Genomic DNA, 20,102 nt, shown 5'->3' on the forward strand with positions numbered 1-20,102 from the left:
ATCTTCTTCCCAAAGCATCAGTATCACATCCTTTTCTCATGATGTTTTCTGAACTGTGGGAGGATTATGTTTAGAATGAGGTTTTATTTGCTCAATTGATATGCCATAAAATTTAGATCTTGGTGTATGTTTGCCTCTATGTGTCAGTGGTCAACCAGTTTCCCTTGAAAGACATCCTTTTCAGAGTCTGTCTCTTTGTGTCAATAATTTGCACAACTACAGTCGGATCATTATGTTTAAGAATTCAGCAGCGGATAGCCATGTGCATTCCAGATGTATAATAGTATAATGACATGGAAAGTTGGTTTGTGTTATCCTACAAGAATAGGAAAATATGTAGGAGCTTTATCTTGCTCTTCAGCACTCTGTTTAAAGAACTAAAAAAATCTACTTCTGCCTTTTTACCCCCCCCCCCCATCTTTAATAAAAACTTAAAATGAAATTACCATGACCTTTAACATAGAATTCAAAAGATCATAGAAAATAAGGTGGAATTTGCAGAAATTTTAGGGAGAACATTTGGAACAGTTGTTTGTAGAATGTAAACTGCCCTCTTCCATGTTGGCTGGGGATAATAGAAGTTATAGTCAACTTACAATGAAGTATGCTAATTTGAGGATGACTGATGTAGACGATAGACTTCTGGTGCCTCTTGAACTGCTAGAACCAGAGTTTGATTCTGTGTAGATTATTTACGATTGTCACATCTTCATGAAACAGAGTATTTCACTGTAAGGAGTTCACACTATTTTCAGTTGTATTTATGCCCCGATGAAAAAATTAACGTGTGTTTGTGCTTCTTGATGGTCATATATTTTATCCTGAAAAAACTCTAAATATGTATTCTATTCAATATGTTTCAGTATGCACATTGAACTGAATGGCCTTCTTTGGGTTACATTAGAAGAGAACAACACATATTTAAAGTTACATTAGTGCAAAATACTCCTCCAATCTTCCATTCTTTATATGAGAAAGGTGTTCAACTATGCATTTGGGGAGGGGGGTTCTTGATACTTTTTTTGCATTTGCGCTGAATAGTATATATAATAATGCTGCAATAAAGATCAAAGTATACAGGGTAGGCAGCATAACTTCCTTTATTAAAATGCGTGCCATTCAGTCGGTTGAAGACATAGCGGAGCGCTAGTGGTCTTGTTCGAGAAGTGAGAGTATAAAATTTTGTCCTGACACAGTTCAGTCGCCATCATGCGTTGGAACAGTGAGAAGTATGCTTTTGCCATTGAGGCCTACTTTTCGAGCGGATTTGGAGTGGCTAGCCCACTCTCCAGATTTGTCCCCTTGTGATTTTTTTCTATGAGGTTTTTTGAAATCCCATGTTTATGTGAACCGTCCAAGGACCCTACAAGATTTGAAGATCAACATCCAGGAAAAAAGATTGCCAACATAACGCTTGCTATGCTGGCAAGAGTTATGACAAACGCCAGAAATCGGTTTACTCAGTGTATGGGGAATGGAGAATGGGGGACGTTACCTACCTAATTTGATCTTCAAAACTACGTAAAACAAAACTTTAGGTATGTGCCAATATTATAAAAAAATAATTCTGATTCAGACAATGGGTTTTATTAAGTTTTGAAAAAAGGAAGTTATGCTGCCTCACCTGGTATATCTGCATTTGTGTTTCACTACCATTTCGTCATCATCATCATCATCATCATCATCTTTATTTTTGTACCCCACTTTCATCTCCCTGAAGGGACTTGGGGGTGGGGGTTACTTGGGGATGAGCCTGATCAACATGGTTAAAATATAGCACATTAAAATATATAAACAAAAACATAAAACAGAATAAAACAACATTATAAGAAATTATAAAAACAAAACACATTGTGTTTGTGGAAATATAGAAGTACTTTTGACAGTGTTTGTCTTTAAATATTCATCAACTCTGGCAATTACTTTTCATTTGGCACTGTAATCCTCAAGACAGGACATACTGTGGAAGACCACTCTTAATTAAATATTGAGATGATCAGCCAATAGCTGCTGGTGTCCATTGTGAGTATGTGAGAGAACATACATTAAGAATCACTATTTCTTTCTTTGTATGGGGAATACCTGTTTATTACATTTTAAATTAAATTCAGTTAATAATCATTCAGGTTTAAACATAAGAATTGCAGTGAACAATCATTTTCATTCCTGTTTCTTTTCTGCAGTTTCCTGAATTCTTCTATCTAGTGTTTCCTCCCCTCAGTTACATTTGAGGTTGAAAAAATCATTTTTAGATTACAACTTCAAGAATTTGAGAGACTGTTCAATTTGCTGTAGTTCAAGGCCAGAAAGCAATGTTTCCAAACTCTAGTTGATTTTTTACAAAAGACCCTGGACTACTCATTCAGTACTTTTCTAGAGACCTTACACAGGATATAGTAGGAAATTATAATCTAAAAGTTAAATAGCTAGTACTGTTCACTGCTTCTTGCATTTTCTATCGTCTTTCTTATTTATTAGAATGCTGTGTGAACAAAGATTCTGTTCTAGATGCTAATGTTCCAGAACTTGATGTCATCTTCTTCCTCATCTTTTGATTTATTGTCATAAGCCTTTTCCTTTTGATTTCTAAGCTACTATTTAATATCTTCTTTGGGCAGTTGTAACAACTAGCTCTCTCTTTATGTGGTCTTCCTGCTCCATGCAGTGACTTCACAGTGTACAGAAGGAAAGGCAGGTGATAACAGCCTAGGAAATCATGACTACTGCAGAAGGTAGATGCGTGAAGCTGCATCCTGGAAATCCATTCCCAACCTGGTGCTCTCCAAATGTATTGGATTTTGAGACTGCACCCTCAGGCACCATTTCATTTGAATTCCAGTGTGCTTGGAAACTCTTATATGCCATAAGTGTTGCTGTTGGACCATTGTGGGGTTGCTACTGAACTTCAATAGGAACTGCTGTACATGTTCCCATGGAAATTGTGTCCCTCTTATGTAAGTCTTTTAAAGACAACCGATAATCTACCGTCAATTTAAAGGATATTTATTATTTTTACAACATTTTTACCCCGAGGGGGACTCAAAGCAGCTAACAAAGGCAGCAATTCGATGCCACAATCAATAACACAGTATAAAACCATAAATACATATAGAGTTAAAACAATAGCAGTTAATTATAACCAAATTATCATAAGTCATTAAAACATGGTGGGATACGCTTTTGTAGATTTAAGGATCTATCACAACATTGTTAAACACATGCTTACTGGCTTGACTGGAAAAAGATAATGGGTGAATTCTTGACACGAAATGTTTTGTATAGGGAAGGGGGATATAATCTACCACTTTCCTTATTTCATCTTGCCCTCCTTCTTCTTGCCTCTAGAAATGATCTGGGCTAAGGAAATCATCTTCAAGGTGGTACTGTTTTGCCCCCTGTTGCTCTGTGTTCTTTTGGTGTGACGGGTTCACCACTACCCCATACATGGTTTTCATATTCAAACACATTTGGTAGCTTGGCCCTAAAATATGTTAAGATCCCCAAAATATTGCTTTGATTTCAACAAACTAACACTAGTGTGGATAAAGTGAAAAGCATTTGTGGGTGGTCCTCAAGCAGAGGTTATATTGTGCATATTGAGAACTGTATTTCTCATTTATAGATTTTGATTGATGGAATAATTGTTTAGAAGCAGTGATTTGGCATCAGAAGTTGCACAAGTGGAAATCCAGTGCAGGGCAGGTAAAATTATTTTACTCTCTAATGCAAACTTTTGTGTACCTTGGAATGTCCTTGTTAGGGGTTCAGAGGATTCCTCAGAAAAGTTTGGGGTGCAGTGTAGGGACTCCTAGGTAATTTGAAGTTCAGTTATACTGTTAATTAGATCGGTTGCACAAATGTATGAAAGAACTGTGGGAAAAAGTTACAAGGTTATGTTGGTTTGTTCTTAAGTTGAATTTATTTATAAGTTGGAACAGGTACAATTTTAAGTGTAACTCCAGCTTGCATGCATGCAAGCTTTGGATATCATAGGGAAGGAGTGTGTTTTGCTGTTTGTGTCCCCGTTCAGAAGATCTCACCGTACTTTCTGTCCCTGTGACAATTGGATTTTTGAAAAAAAAAAATGGCTTGTTGTGGAAACAAAGCTTCAGTTGATACCCCCCCCCCCCATGATAACTCTTTCAGTGAATTCCCCTTCTGAGGGGTAGCTTTCTCTCACTTCCTGTTATCTCACCACCGTTCCTAACTATGTGTCGTTTGTATGTCGGATGTTTGTGACTTGGGGACTGCCTGCAGTTCTGTCTGGTTATTTGTGTTTTAATTATTGAAGGAAAGTTTACAAAATGCTGCATTCTCTTTTTTTCACAAGAGGCTGCATATACTTTTTTGCAAGTTCATTTTCGAGCAGCATATTTTTTCTGCACTTGGTTTTGATTTTCTCGTGCAAAGTGATAAGGAAAAAGATAGAAAAATAGTTATTCCATGAGGTAAGAGACTTTCTAGATAGGAAAGTACATACAGTTGTACCTAGTTTTGTGTTCCTACTTTAAAATAAATTCTAGTCATCTTTTAGCCGTATCTTCTACAATGAACCTGAATAATTGATGTTCTCATTAATCCTTGTGTTTCAAGGCATTTGTGTCTTTCCTCCTGATTAAGTCTTTCAGCATGATAGCATTCCAGCTCTGTTTTTTTAATTACAAATTTCTTCTATGTGCTGTATCCCTGAATAAAAAATACTGTCTCGCTTCTAAGAACCCATATATTACAGTGTAGTTGAAGTATACAATATTTCCCAGATGGATAAGATTAAACATCAATCTCTCTTTTTTTCCTATGGAGTCCAGTAAGTTTTGGAAAGAAACTTCAGTCTTTCATCTCCATCCACATGTGGCAGGAGACCTGTGTAAATCTCTTCTTAAACGCATGTCAAAGAGAAATTTACCCAGTATTATAAGAGATGGGGAGCTTATTTCAGATCCTTGAAAGACATATAAATCTCTTCCAACCTAAAAACAAAACTCTGCTTAGTAAAAATGTATCTCATTAAAACTAGCTGGGAAAAGTTGTTCATTTTCCAGGAATATAACATGTGGTTGTTATCAGTGGCATAGAAAATATTTGAATTAATAAACAAGAATTAAAAATTTAAAAACCCATGCATAGAATACAAAACTGAAAAGTTGATATATTCTAAAAGCTTTTTAAAGTCCGCTAATTACTTTAATTTATACCAAAACTGAATTTACTTTTAGTGCTCTGCTTCATAAGTAGGGCAGTTAAAAAATAAACAAGGGCTGAGTCAGTTAATTAATTTAGATGAGATTACAAATCCAAAACACATTACATAATGTTAATTTAATTACCACTTTTATATACTTAATGAAAATCATTCTACAGAAATGTCAACAATATGGCAGTGGGTAACTTGGTGCTGATATAAACATATTATTGAATCCGGAGAAGATAGAATGACCTAAAGGTTTCTTGGTGATCAATATTAAAATATAAAAACATGCTCCCCTTGATGTACACAGTATACTTTGTCATCTTACAACAGTTTTGTTGCTCATTTGGAATTTTGAGCAGCCTCTTAACTTTTATCCAAAAAGGAACCACTCCCTTCCCTGAGTAGAGTAGCTCAGTCTGTCCTGAGAGAACATAAACATAACCATAGATCCCTTCTACTCTCGCCACTGTTTCACCATGTCTGGCCTTTCTGAATGCCAGGGCAGGGAAATAGTGCTGATGGCCAGGGGTGTCTGCTCCCCTCAGGTGACCAACTTTCCCCTCTCCACAGACGGATCCTTAACTTATCGATGGGTCAGATCACAATCCATAATTTTGGCCTCCATACCTGCCCGCAACCTATACATGATGTCAATTTATACAAGAAGTATATACAAGAACCAGGCCTGCCAGTGCAGCTTTCGCACAAAAGCATATATTTAAAGTACAAATTTTGATACATTTTCAATGGAACCCCAATAGAATATAATTAAATCATAGATTATATCTTTGAACACAAAAATGACCTACAATTTTATTGTAGTTTGCAAGCAGAACTTCTTAATAATATTCATGAGGGTCTACACACCAGCAGCCTTGTCATGCCCTGGAGTTTTTGTTTTTATTTTGTTGTGTATCAGTCTAAACATATTATTTAATACGATAGTAGTCTGGAGAACATTCTATGTAAAAAAAGATAACTAAAATAGTAAAGATGGATAGGAAAAAGAGCCAGACAGCTTTACTATTTTAAAACTTTGGCAGAGAATAAATATGAGAATGAAATTGCTAGGTTCCAGAAGCACTCTCTTCTGATGTTTCACCCACATCCATGGCAGTCATCCTCAGAGGTTGTGAGGATGCCTGCCATAGATGTGGGTGAAACGCCAGGAGAGAATGCTTCCGGAACATGGTCATACAGCCTGGAAAACTCACAGCAACCTAGTTATTCCAGCCATGAAACCATCGACAACACAGTGAGAAAGATACTTAAAACTGGAGAGGTTAGGCAACGGAAGGGGTAACAGTAGAAAGTATTGCCTTGGTCTAGTGAAACATGTTGATTCTCAAAGATTATTTCTTTTCCATGCAAACTTACTTTTAATGTTGTCTACATAGAATTTCTTTGTCCATTCATCTCCTCCCCCCTCCTTCTGTAGTGCAGCCTGAGAAGTTGGAATCCCTCTTTTCTTGGCCACTCCTTGTCCAGCTTTGACACAAATAAAAGATACTGATTTACCCAATGGATGGTCCTTCCCTTTTGTTTTTAAGGATACAGATTTTGGTCAGGCTTTGCTGAAGGAACTAACTTACCAGCTAGCCAGGGAATAGATAGGATGGTCTTTGTGTTGTATTTCACTCCAGGATAAATGCAAAAGGTTAGAGGGATCTTACACAGAGAGAGTCTTATTAAGGGATTTAAAGCAGCACCCCTCTATCACTATGTACCACACTACACTTTTTTTCTAGCCTTCAGATTCTTCAAAGCTGGAAATCAGCCTTTTCCCCGGTTTTCTCCTTCATCCCTGGTTGCCAAGAACCACCTTTGGGAAATCATGCCATTGCTGCTTTGCCCCACATGCTAGCTTACCCACCCCTTGACTCCACTCCTCGAGCTCACTGTTCCTCCTTCGCCAGCACACTGTGAACAGAGAACGGTCATACTGTGAAGGATTGAGTCTGTGGTTCTTTTGTAACTGCCTATATCCTGTAGGTAAGGGGATGTGTGGATGAAACCCGATAAGTGTTCTAAATCACTTGTGGATTTAGGCTATTGCATTCCTTGCAACTATACTTTAGAAAAAAGTGCAGGCTATTATGCAAGCTTTTACTACAGTCTCCAAGGAAGCTTAGTGGCACCAACAAACACTGCCACGGAGAAAGCAGAATTAGGTAATGTTGGAGTTACACTTTTTGTGGTTGCAATCATCATAATGAAGTGACACAGGAATAATTAGATATTTGTTATTGATTACATCATAGATTTACAGCAGATTTATTCTCAACACAATAGGGGAAAGATAGCAATTAATCAGGTACTAGCAATGAAGTTCGCACAAAGTCTGTGGAAATGAAGTTCATATTAAATATGGCAGCAGGCAGCAACATACCTGTTCCTGCCTTGCTAAGGAACCCCACCACATCAGAGGCAGAAACAGCTGGAAAGTCCCCCCCCCCCCGAAGAATTCAAAGTATGCCATTGTTTACATTTGCATCTGCTGTAGGTTGAATCTGGATTGTGATCCCATGGATATGGTGAGCCCATTGTAGATCTAATTTAAATCCATCTTGAATTGTTATATGAAATAATAGTAATAATAAAACTTTTTCTATATTCTGCCCAATCTCCCCTGGGAGACCCAGGGCGGATTTCAACAAACAAAAAGGCAAACATTCAGTGACTCAATGACAATAAGTACAAAATTATAACCCAGAATAACCCCACATAAAAGATATCTTAAGCATAACAACTATAACTTAAATAAAATGTTATCTATCAAAAATTATAACATGAAATGTGGACATAAAACATCCAAATTAATTTACAAAAGCACCATGAAGGTTCATAAATGTGTGCATTGACTGTATGACCAATGATATTAAATGAGCTAATATGGTCTAACAAGGTCCGAATGCATTTATACTTTCTAATCAGCAGTCTGGTAATAGTCTCTTTTCATCTAATCCTCCTCCTCTTCATATATATGCTTGTGAGCAAAGATAGGTTTGCAGCTGTTTTTTTGAAGGAAAAAAAAAAGGGGGGGGGCAATTTTATTTCATTAGGGGGGAGTTCCAGAGGAAGGGACAATCACAGAGAAGGCCCTCTCTCTCGTTCCCACCAGCTGTACTTGAGATGGGGGTGGGACAAAGAGCAAGGCCTCTTCCGATGACCGCAGTGCCCGAGTTGGTTTGTAGGTGGAGATGCGGTTAGTCAAATTGCCTGGACCCAAGTCATTTAGGGCTTTAAAATTAATGACCAGCACGTTGTATTTAGAGTGGAAGCAGATTGGCAGCCAGTGGAGCTGCCATAGCATGGGAGTAGATCTCTCCCTGTATGGGGCTCTAGTTAGTAATCTGGCCGCCAATCCACAAACCAGTTGAAGATTCTGAACTATCTTCAAAGGCAGCCCCACATAGAGAGCAATGCAGTAGTCTAGGCAGGATGTGACTAAGGCATGGACTACCATGGCCAAGTCTGGTGTCTCAAGGTATGGGTGCAGCTGGTGCACAAGTTTTAATTGTTCAAAGGCACTCTTGGCTACTGCTGACATCTGGGGTTCCAGAATCAAAGATGAGTCTAGGATCACCCCCAGACTGTGAACCTTTGTCATCAGGGGAAGTGTGACCCCATCCAACACAGATTGTAATCCCAACCCGGGTCCATCTTGACCAGGAGTGCCTCTGTCTTGTCTGGATTTAATTTCAATTTATAAGCCCTCATCTAGTCCATTGCTGACAGGCACTGGTTTATGAGCAGGATGACATTCTTGGTATTTGGTAGAAAGGAGTAATACAGTTGGGTGTCGTCCACATAGATTTGAACAATTTGGAGAGGCTTTGGGAATGTGAACCACTGTAATTCTTTCATGGTAAGACACACTTTCTCTCATATAAACATCTATAAAAGCTTCTTAGCATGATGTGTGTTTTATATATGTAACTTTTTTTTTCTGTTGGTGGTACTGAAATGAGTATGTGCCTTAAAATAAATAAAATACAGAAATTGTTCAGTTAAATGTTAGGGAGCAACATTTTCAAGACAAAAATGAAGAAAAAAAATCATGTGGCCTCTTTTTAATATTTGGCATGTTCTTTGAAATTGGCTCTAAAATGAAGGAATGTTTCCAGTGTACTTGAGTATGATGACGACGAATATCCAAGACCACAGTTATATTTAAATACCTAAAATGAAAAGTTCACAATTATAAAATTCCATTTAGGATAAATGATTAAAAATTCTAAACTGACTAAAATTCTAAACTCTGTAAAATGTTATTTTTTTCTCTCTCCAAGAACATTATAATTTAATTTTTAAAAAATGATGTACGTAGCTGTTCTGCAATATTATAACAAAATATGACAGTATAATTGAAAATCATAAGAATTCGTTTTTCAAAATGAATATTTTGTAGAATATTTAAATTCAAAGGACTATTAACCATTGTGTGTACTAAAAGGAAATCATATTGGTAATATGCTTCTCCATTATTATTATTTTTTGTAGATTCTGGACAATCAGGAAGTCCAAGCCACAATGATCCTGCCAAGAATCCACCAGGTAAAAATGAACTTTAGATTATTTAGCTATTAAACATCATTTAGGAACAAATGTTGTTTTGTTAATTGAGCACTTAAATTGGTCAACATCATATTTTGTTTTGGCAAATAAGTTTGTGATTTGTGGATGCAGCATTTTTTTTTGTGAAGTAACATTAATGTTTCATTAATGCCAGCAAAAATATCTTAGCATCCAGCAAGAGCGAGACAAGCTAATGTGTGGAAGTTGATCCCAAATTAAATTACTTTGAGAAGTGTCTAAAATTCTGCCATTTGAAGAATAAAACATAACTCTTACCAAATTTATCACCTACCATTTTATTTTTATTTGCTAATCAAATGAATGTAAGTTTTCACAAACATTTTCAATTGAGAACCATGCAAATCTCCAGTGCTAGTGAAATCTTCAGCCATTTTCTAGGGATGGAATTCTTCAGTAAGTTTCTTTTGATTTCAGCAGTTTTTTTTTCTACTGGGAGAAGTTTTTGAAAACTGTGCAGTTTTTGATGCCTTTTTGCAGTTCTGGACTTATTCTGTGAACAAATCCCATATGGTTTTGTTGTTGTTGTTGTTGTTTTTACAAAAACCAGCATTTTGTATACCAGAAAATCCTTTCTGCATATAACATTAATTCCAGAAAATTGCACTGCTTTGTTTATATTTTTCCAATTATGCTTATTCTTCTCTCATTATTTTTGTAATTTCTAAATCTTTAGTTGATCCAGGAGCTTTCAGATCAGTGTGCCATCTAAAAACATTATATAATAATACATTCTTGAAAAGCAATGGTCATCATCATCATTATAGGCTATCACTGGTGGCCTTGAATGATTGTATTAACATTATCTCAGTAAAACCAAATTAGTCATTGGTATTATCCTGTTCTGGAAGGTGTTGAACTTCTCCTGAAAAGTTAGATTGATACCTTCTTGGTATTGCCTAATCCGACACTTGAGCTGCCCTGAGTCTTAAGATTTTTTGATAAAGGCAGGATATAAATTAATATCAATCTCATCATCATATAGAAATACATTATTCATGAGTTTATCATTAGATAGCAATAATGTCAATGAGTTAATGTAGCGCTTAACGTCCAGTGAAACTATCTTTCAGTCTGTTTGATTCAGCAGCATTTATCCATGTCTCTGTTACATGATGTTTAGACTGTTGCCATGTACCCAACATGAATATATCCTTCTGGAAGTGTCAGTTTGTGCAGAATGTAGCACCAAGGCTGCTGACTGGTGCATACCATGGCCAAATCACTCCAGCAAGATCTGAACTGTTTGCGAATAGTTTTTGTGGGCTTTAAACCAAGGTAACAAGTTTAATTTTTAAAACTCTTAAGTAGCTTAGTGCCTGACTATCTAAGGGAACTACTTCTCTGAGCATGAACAAAAACTCTTTGAAAGACATCTCTGGTTTCTGAGGCCCCTCTGTTAGGAATGGAGAAAAGTACTTTATGACTTCCTCTCATTCTGCAAAGCAATTATTCTGGATTGGTCCCACTTCAACTCATGTTCAGGAAGAAGCCCCAAACATACCTTGTAAACTCAATGTTTTAAGCTATTTTGACACTGGATGTCTTTTTTAGTGTTGTATATATTCTTTGGTGTGATTTTCTTTCTTTAATACACTGCCTTTGGTGAGCATCAGAAAGATGGCATGGGTAGTTGGATAGATGGATGGATAGATAGATAAAACCGTAGATGGCAGCTCCAGAAGAGCAATATCATTTTGGGCCAGATTATACTTGTATGCAGTCATTTCTTCTTTAACAGTGATGGGAAACATTGGATGATACAATCTGCAACATACAGCTGTAGAACTGTTCTTTTAATAGTGGCAGGTGGTCTTTGTTTTTACAGCCCTTCTAAATGTGTAATCATTAGTTTTTCTTTAGTTGTATGTGATTCTGAGCACAGATGGTTGCATCATTTTACCGTATCACAATATAGCCTCAAGTGGGTAGGAAACCATAACCCACACTGCAGGAGTGGGAAAGTTCATTCAGCCTAACAGTCCCATAAGTTACTCATGGTTAAAGATTTCAGTGTCTGAAATTATATAATTCCTGGAATTAGAAGTATTACTGGAAATATCATATGGATCAGAGCCTATATGAGTCTTTATTTTAAAGTGTTTAGATTTAGCTTTATAATGTGCCCTTTTGAAGTACACAAAATGAAAGATTTTGAAAGTGATCATGCTCCCATCAAATCTGTCATTACTTTGGGACAGAATGTATCATTCTTATATAGTTGGATATGGTGTGAATAGAGCCATCACAACCAGTTGTTTACAAGAAATCTTAAATTTTGTTTACAAGAAACCTATGGCATTTTGCATTTCTTTTGTGGCTCATGCTATCTCAGGGGGCCAATCGCCCCTTTACTGCTGCTGATTCCATTTTCCCACTGGGCATTAAAAAGGCCGGAAGTGGCACCATAGCAGAGAGTGTAGAGCAGGGTTGGTGCTTCTTGTGCATACTCTTGGGATGGAATAAGCACTTGCCTTTTGTTACTCTGCTGAAAGAAGGAGATAGCTCCCTCTTTGATGAGAGTCAGAGGTTGTGAGGATGCCTGCCATAGATGCAGGTGAAACACCAGGAGAGAATGCTTCTGGAACATGACTATACAACCCAAAAAACAGCCACCCAATATCTCTTTCTATCAAAATGGGATTCAGGATGGCTATTTGAATCTCATTTCTGCCAACCCATATCATCCTAGGCATCTTGGGCTAAGAAAACTCATAAATGAACATTAGGGAGAAACTATTTCTTACAACTCTGAAAATACCTGTTCCTGTAATTTTGTGTTTATTGTCTGTCTAATGGTCTAATGGTGTAGGGGGAAAGCTTAAAGCTTAAACAGCACTCTCTGAAATTTTATGTTCAGGTGCCTCCAAGATTAAACAGTCATAATGAATGAACCATGTTACCCAATAATTGTTTGCAAAAGATCACATGCAACAAGCACTGATTTAATTATCTGTATGGCACCACACAAAAACTGCATGACCACACCAGCCATGGATTATAAACAGATTGTTTATATCCCACAAGCCTATGTTAAATTCCTAAAACAGATTTTGGTACTGAAGATATTTCCTGTGTCAACAGATTAATATATGGAGTGGACCTGCACTTTCAGAAGGAAGCAAGGGGAGAAATTTATTTCTTGAAGCCATTACTAGAACTCAGAATGACAAGCTTTCACTTTCTCTTGATATATGTTTGGCTGCCATAATTAAATCTTTATTCAAAGGTACTACATATTCATAATTATTTAGTTAGCCTTAATGAGAACTGAGAACTGATTGTATATAAAAATATAGTCTGATTAGGGAATCCAGTTTCACTACACAACTATATGACTTGATTCTATTGCCTTTGCAATTGAACATGAAAGAACAAAAGATACCTGCCAGTATTACATCATAAGTTGTGTGGCAACAGTATATAAAGGGCTATATAGTTGCTCAATGCAAATGCTCGGTCTAGATTAGATATGGGCAGGCCGGATACGGATTTTTGAGGGTCTCACGTCAGGTCCCTGCTTGCTCAACCCTCCTCTCAACATGCAGGTGCAGCGGCCCACATCCCCAGGCTGAGAGGAGGGCTGAGGTTGATCTCCGGAGCTCTCACCGGCCGCATGTCTCCTCCTCCTATTCTCCATCTGGGAAAGCGACGGGTCTCCATTTCCCCAGGTGGAGAAAAGTGCAGAGGGGAAGGCAGGCCACTGCCAGGGAGATCTCCGGCAATGGCCACTCTCCTCCTCCTCTTCTCCATCTGGGAAAGTTGTGGACTGCCGTCTCCCCAGACAGAGAAGAGTGCTCAGGGGAAGGCAGGGAAGAGTGCTGAGGGGGAGATTTACAGCAACGGCCTGTCTCCTCTTTCTCCTTTTCAGTCTGGAAATGTGGCAGGTCGCTGTCTCCTCCAGGCTGGAAGGAGAAAGGGGAAGGATTTCATGGGGGCCTGTCTCCTCCCCTTTCTTACAGAAGGGAGAGAACAGCCCGAGCCAGGAGAGCAGGCAGTATCTGAAAGAACTCAGTAGCCCTTTCAGATGCAGCCTTCCCCTTCTCTTGGCAGAAGGAGGGGGCAAGCTCCTTCCTTCTGCTGAGAGAACAGCCCGAGCCATAAGGGCAGGAAGCATTTGAAAGGGCTGCAGAGCTCTTTCAGATGCAGCCTGTCTCACTCTTGGTATAAGCCTGTGGTGAGTATGCTGGGAGTTCAGCCAGGTAATGACCAGCCCTGCCCCTACTTGGCATCAGCCCCACCCCTTCCAGCTCCTACTACGCATAGAAATAAGCATAAACGTCACACCACAATGTATCTAATAAAATTATAAAACTGGCAACAACACAATAAATAGATAACATGACACAGTTTAAACGTTCAATAAGTCAAAAAATCTCATCTGAGGTCCATTCCTAGGCCGTAGTCAAGTCCATTGTAGGAGGTTCATTAAATTGTATATATTGCACAGATGGATCTGGTATTTGTAATACCAGTATTCTCCTTCAGGGAAGGTGAGCTTCCATAGGAAGGTTTTAACTTGGTTCGTAAATGAAAGCAAGGAGGGAGCTGTTCTAATCTCTTTAGGAAGGGAGTTCCAAAGTTGTGAGGTACCACTGAAAAGGCTTTCTCTTTTGATCCCACCAATCACACTTGAGATGGTGGCAGGACCAAGAACAGGGCATCTCCTGAGGATCTCGGGGCTTGTGTGGGTTCATAGGAGGCGATGCAGTCTAATCTGGGCCTGAACCCTTTGTGACAACTATAATGGCCAACTCTAGAAATTATGTAAAGTAGACTCTAAGAATACTTCTTTCTTTAATTCCTTACCAATACTTGTGATTTTTATAGTATCAAAGTGTCATCCACTAAGTTATATATAAGGCTCCCTAATAATTAATAAGGTTATACATGCACATAGTTGTATTCATTCAATTATAATTAGACTGATCATTCACCAAATACTAGAGCATGACAACAAGTATTTTCCTTGAGAGCTTAGTTCTTTACATACAAGTTATTGCAATGATTAAGTAGTCTGACAAACGTGGGTCCCTGAAGCATGAAATATTTTATATCATAAGCGTCTAACTGTTTCAGTTGGTAATTTTGTGCTTGTTGAGATAGAGGAAAATCCATTTTAACTACTAGCTTAAATTTTGTGGAAGTCAACATAATCTTCAGGTACTCCTTTTATACAGCCTATGTTATGACAACTTGCACCAAAGCTGTCTCTTAGACATTGCTGCACACAGCAATTGGGTCTTTGCCCAGTATTCACAATGACACCAGTCTCATAATTGTAGTATTAAAGTAGGGGTTTTCACACCTACTTTAAAAAGATTGCAATTAACCTATCCCAGCTCTTTGCTCTATAGATATAGAAGCATCTCATTTGATTGACCCTTTGATTATAACATATTATATTGTTCAGAATTTTGTAGGAAGTTTCTGTTCCCCCACCAGATTTTTAAAGTTAGCAGTGGTAATAATTAGCTAATTATTTTCTTCCACGTGACAGTCTTTTTTGAAGAAAGCAAGACCTCAGTAAATGACACTTTATATTAGGTTTAAATATTGAAGGATATGGCCATCGCCCTAGACTAATTTACAAATAAATGCTGAGAAATTTCATCTCAAAGTCTTTTATGAGTTAATGTCAAGATAACTTGCCCTAAAACCTTCTTTATTGTTGTTCTTGTCTGCCTTTAAGTCATTTCCGACTTGTGGCAACCCTATCAGGAAGTTGACTTGGCAAGTTTGTTCAGAGGGGATGTTTCTTTAACTTGCTGCTCAAAATAATGTGATATAAATTTGAAGTACTGTTATCAGTACAAGTCAGCATCCTGTGGTTGAGAGTATAATCACATATACCTACCAAGTAAGTGCTTTTTGTGTTCGATTTGAGTTAACTTTCAACTGCTTATCCATTACTTTCTTCCCCATTAAAATTACAAAACATAAACTGTTTTCTATCACACAGCTTGAACTCACATTTGTAGTGGATTTACTAACGACATATAAAGTATGGCCCTTCTCGCCATGGTAGATAGGTCCCAAGATACCCCATGGATACTTGAAACTTTGGATAATAGCAAAGTATTTTGACTATAATTGGGCTGGAAGTGTCAGATGGAATTTCACTGGAGCTTCTAGATAAACTCACAAACACTTCTGGGGGGGGGGGTGTATTATTTTTTTTTGGAGAATAAATAAGTGAGACCATGGATATCGAATCTGTAGGTAAAGGCATTGTACTGTGTGGCACCTTGAGTGCTTTTGTGAGCTGCCCCAAGTCCCTTTGGGGAGATGGTGCGGGGTATAAATAACATTTTATTTATTACTAGCTTGGGGACCCGGCGTTGCCCGGGTTATTTGAGAAAGGAATTGTGTGTCAAGGTTGGTCTTTATCAGTTATTTATATGACTCACAGTGGTCTCAGGAAGTTAGTGAAGGTACTGTGAGTCCCATTATCTGTGGTCCATCCTCCTCCAAACTGCTCCAGGATGGATAGTGGGTCATGGGGGTTTTGTGTGCCAAGTTTGGTCTTGATCGGTCATTAGATGAGTATTGCAGAGGTCTTGGGAAGTGAGTGGAGGTACTTGAAGTCCCATCATCCATAGTCTGTACTCCCCCAAACCTCACCAGAATATTGAGTTGGCCATGGGGGCTCTCTGTGCCAAGTTTGGTCTTTATTGGTTTTTGGATGAGTGTTGCTATGGTTTCAGGAAGTGAGTGAAGGTACTGCAAGTCCCATCATCCATTATCCATCATTCAAACAGCACTGGGATGTAGGGTGGGTTATGGGGGCTCTGTGTGCCAAGTTTGGTCTTGATCAGTCATTCGATGAGGGTTGCAGCAATCCTGGGAAGGGAGTGGAGGTACTTGAAGTCCCATCATCCATGGTCTGTCTTCCTCCATACTGCACCAGGATGTAGAGTGGGTCATGGGGACTCTGTGTGCCAAGTTTAGTCTTGATTAGTCATTGGCGAGGGTCTCAGTGGTCTCAGAAAGTGAGTGAGATTACTGCGAGTCCCATCATCCATCTCCAATTTGTTCCAAACGACACCAGGACGTAAAGTGGGTCATGAGAGGTCTATGTGCCACATTTGGTCTTGATCAGTCATTGGATGAGGTTTGCAGAGGTCTCAGAATGTGAGTGAAAGTTCTGGAAGTCACATCATCCATGGTCAACCCTCCTCCAAAACTGCAGCAGGATGTAGAGTGGGTCATGGGGACTCTGTGTGCTAAGTTTGGTCTTGATTGGTCATTAGATGAGTTTTGCAGCAGCCTTGGGGAGTGGAGGTATGTGAAGTCCCATCATCCATGGTCTGTCCTCCTCGAAAGTGCACCAGGATGTAGAGTGCGTCATGGAGACTCAGTGTGCCAAGTTTGGTCTGTATCGGTAATTGGATGAGGGTTGCAGTGGTCTCAAGAATTGAGCAAAGGTACTGCAAGTCCCATAATCCATGGTCCATCCCCGGCCAAACCACACCAGGACGTAAAGTGGGTCATGAGAGGTCTATGTGCCAAGTTTGGTCCTGATTAGTCATCGGATGAGGTTAATAGCGGTCTCAGAATGTGAGTGATGGTACTGCAAGTCCCATCATCCGTGGTTCATCCTCCACCAAACTGCAGTAGAATGTAGAGTGGGTCATGGGGGCTCTGTGTGCCAAGTTTGGTCTGTATTGGTAATTTTCTGACAGAGCCCCTGGCCTTTTCCTTTCCTCTCTTTGTCATCTCAGAATCTTGGAATTGAGGCTGGCCAATCAGAGACCATATGCAAATTTCCTTCTCATGTCCCCATTTCTGTCATGAACTCTTTTCTCCACCAGGGGCTCCTATTGAAGCTGGCCAATCAGAGACCATATGCAAATAGCACCCCAGCGGCAGCCAATCAGAACGCTGGCACATACTCCTCCCGTCGCACCGCCACACTTTTGTCCTCCGCATACAAACTTTGACTTTTATTATATGTATAGATAGATTTTATTATTAGCATTCTGTCAACTGTACCTGCCCTTTAAAGTCATGTTCTGACTGAAGGTTTCAACTCATAAATTTAATATTTTAAAAGGGAGACATAATAGCTCTGTTGTATTTTCCCAAGGCAATTTTGTTTTCATTGTTGCTTTAGAAGACACAGTTACAGCAGAATCAGACCCATGGAAGATTAAGGAACTTCTGAGTAGACATTCCCATGACTATTCTCTAAGATTGCTTTCTTGTTCCCCAAGTCCCAAACAATGCATAGGACCTGTATAAAAGATAGTGTGTAAAAAAGTGTTCATGGAAAAATGCCTAGAATTTATATTTTATTTTTCATTGCTAAAATGAACCACACTGCAACTTATTCCACACTGGGGAAAATACTCTTCTGCTTTGGTTTTCGGATTGCATGTGGTAGAAGGTTCGGATTGCATGTGGAATCAAGCAGTTTTTCTCTTTTCTCTGTCCTTCTTGAATACATCCACTACTTAAAATATAGGTCTTTTTTCTCTCTGACCATTCCTAAAGTACAGGAAGTGATTGTTAAAGAAAAGCTTGTAATTTCCTTGTTCTTTCATATTCACTGCCTGTCCTAGTCTATGCTGCCGTCACCTCTCTATAAATCAGCAACTAAATTGTATAAGAAGAAAAGAGGAAATAGAAGAGAATGTGACATATTGTTCTAACTTGTTCTGCATTGTGATCTTCCAGATTGTTCTAAAGCTGCATGACACCTTGCAGTGAAGCTCCTTTGTCCTCTCCTTCTCCACTCCTTCCATTACTTTTAGCAGCTCTTTGTAGTAATTTATTGGTTCTACAGTAGGGCTCTTAGGGAGGTCTTATGCATTAAATGGCCAAATGTCTGTCTGTCTGTAATGCTCTAATGAAAAAGTGTAATTTCATTGATTCACCGCTGCTTTATAACATGAGATTAAGACAGAGATAAGGGAACAAAAATTAGTTCCAATATATCTTGGAATGAAAAAGAAGCTTGCTTGAAATTAGGAATAAAATCTTGTCAAAAATAGTCCAAGACAACTAAAATATCATTTGAATATTTAGAAAATGCCAGAAAACTACAGCAACAAATAAGACAATCTCCCAATATCTATGTCTCATCTGAAGAAGTCCATTCTCTCTATATTTGTGCCACACTACTCCATTATTAGCACAGTTATATAACTATTGTTGCTTTAGTGAGACAAGTAATGAATCATAATGTATTAATTGCAAACTGAATCAGTCCAAATGAGGAGGCAGTTGGAACATTCCATTTCATACATTCCATGAAATGAGATATCAATCAGCAATCTTTCTTAATATTCCATTCCCCAACTTTTTGAATGAACATGTCTGTCATTAAGTTTACAACATTGAAAAAATAATAATTTTAAAAAACATGCACTATTTATATGCAGTTATAGGATGTGTCATAATAATGGACACATTTTGACAGAAAATTTTGATTGAATCTTAGTGTGCATCTATAAATATATTTTGCGGATTTTTTTTTACATTTTCTTGCTCCTTCAGATGTATTAATTGCATACTTGTTGTTTTTTCTTCCAGTGTATCTTGAAGATAGTTTTGTAAAATCTGGAGTCTTCAACGTATCAGAACTGGTGCGAGTGTCTAGAAGTAAGCATTTTCAAAATGAAAACGTATTGTTATTTTAATAATTTTTGAGAGGGTTAAGAATCTTAAAAGGTTCTTAAAGCAAGAAATAAACATAAATCAAGAAGGAAAAGGAAATCTGAAATACATTTATGGGACACTCCTTCTCCACAGCAAACTGTATTTTAAGGAACAATATTCCATGCATCCAATTGAAAGTATCATATTTGATTTAATGAAAGCTCAGGCAATGTTATTCAAACAATTCTCCTTTCAGAGTTAATAAATCAAGGTTAATTTATAGGGTATAAACTTAGGTTATCATGAACATCTTAATAGTGGATGGAAGTTTACTAAACAATAAACAAGCTGCCTCATGTCAGTAAAAAAGGAAAGGAATTTAGAACAGAATAATTAAGAAATACACAGAGTGTTTCTTAGTTTTCAGTGAAATCATATCTACAGTGAATGTGACATTGTACAGCTGTTTAGAACTTGCTTATACAGCTGTACTTGGCCAGACTTGCTAATTTTGTGTCCCCGTGCACTCAACCAGGGACAGTATTTTTGTACTGTGAATCTGAACAACCTCAGTCAGCACAGTCTGTAGTGAGCAATACTAAATGATGCAGTCCAACTTCTGGAGGGCATAATCATCGTGTTTTCCCCATTTGTGTTTCTTTTAGTGAATTTTGATAGTTGATACATTTGGTTGTATAACAGGCAATGGCAA

General features: G+C 38.1%; 1 protein-coding gene across 13 annotated transcripts in view; it reads left to right on the plus strand.

Annotated features, from left to right (window-relative positions):
• The window catches only part of NFIB (nuclear factor I B), a 300,754-nt gene that overhangs the window by 225,583 nt on the left and 55,069 nt on the right, over window positions 1-20,102 (plus strand). For all 13 annotated transcript variants that reach the window (XM_060762384.2, XM_060762385.2, XM_060762392.2 and 10 more), the window contains exons 3-4: window positions 9,695-9,748; window positions 19,325-19,393. In XM_060762384.2, the coding sequence (XP_060618367.1) occupies window positions 9,695-9,748; window positions 19,325-19,393 (123 nt within the window). The remainder of the gene's footprint in view (window positions 1-9,694; window positions 9,749-19,324; window positions 19,394-20,102) is intronic.

Source organism: Anolis sagrei, chromosome 2 (assembly GCF_037176765.1).
Source record: "Anolis sagrei isolate rAnoSag1 chromosome 2, rAnoSag1.mat, whole genome shotgun sequence".
In the NCBI taxonomy this organism is placed as follows: Eukaryota; Metazoa; Chordata; class Lepidosauria; order Squamata; family Dactyloidae; genus Anolis; species Anolis sagrei.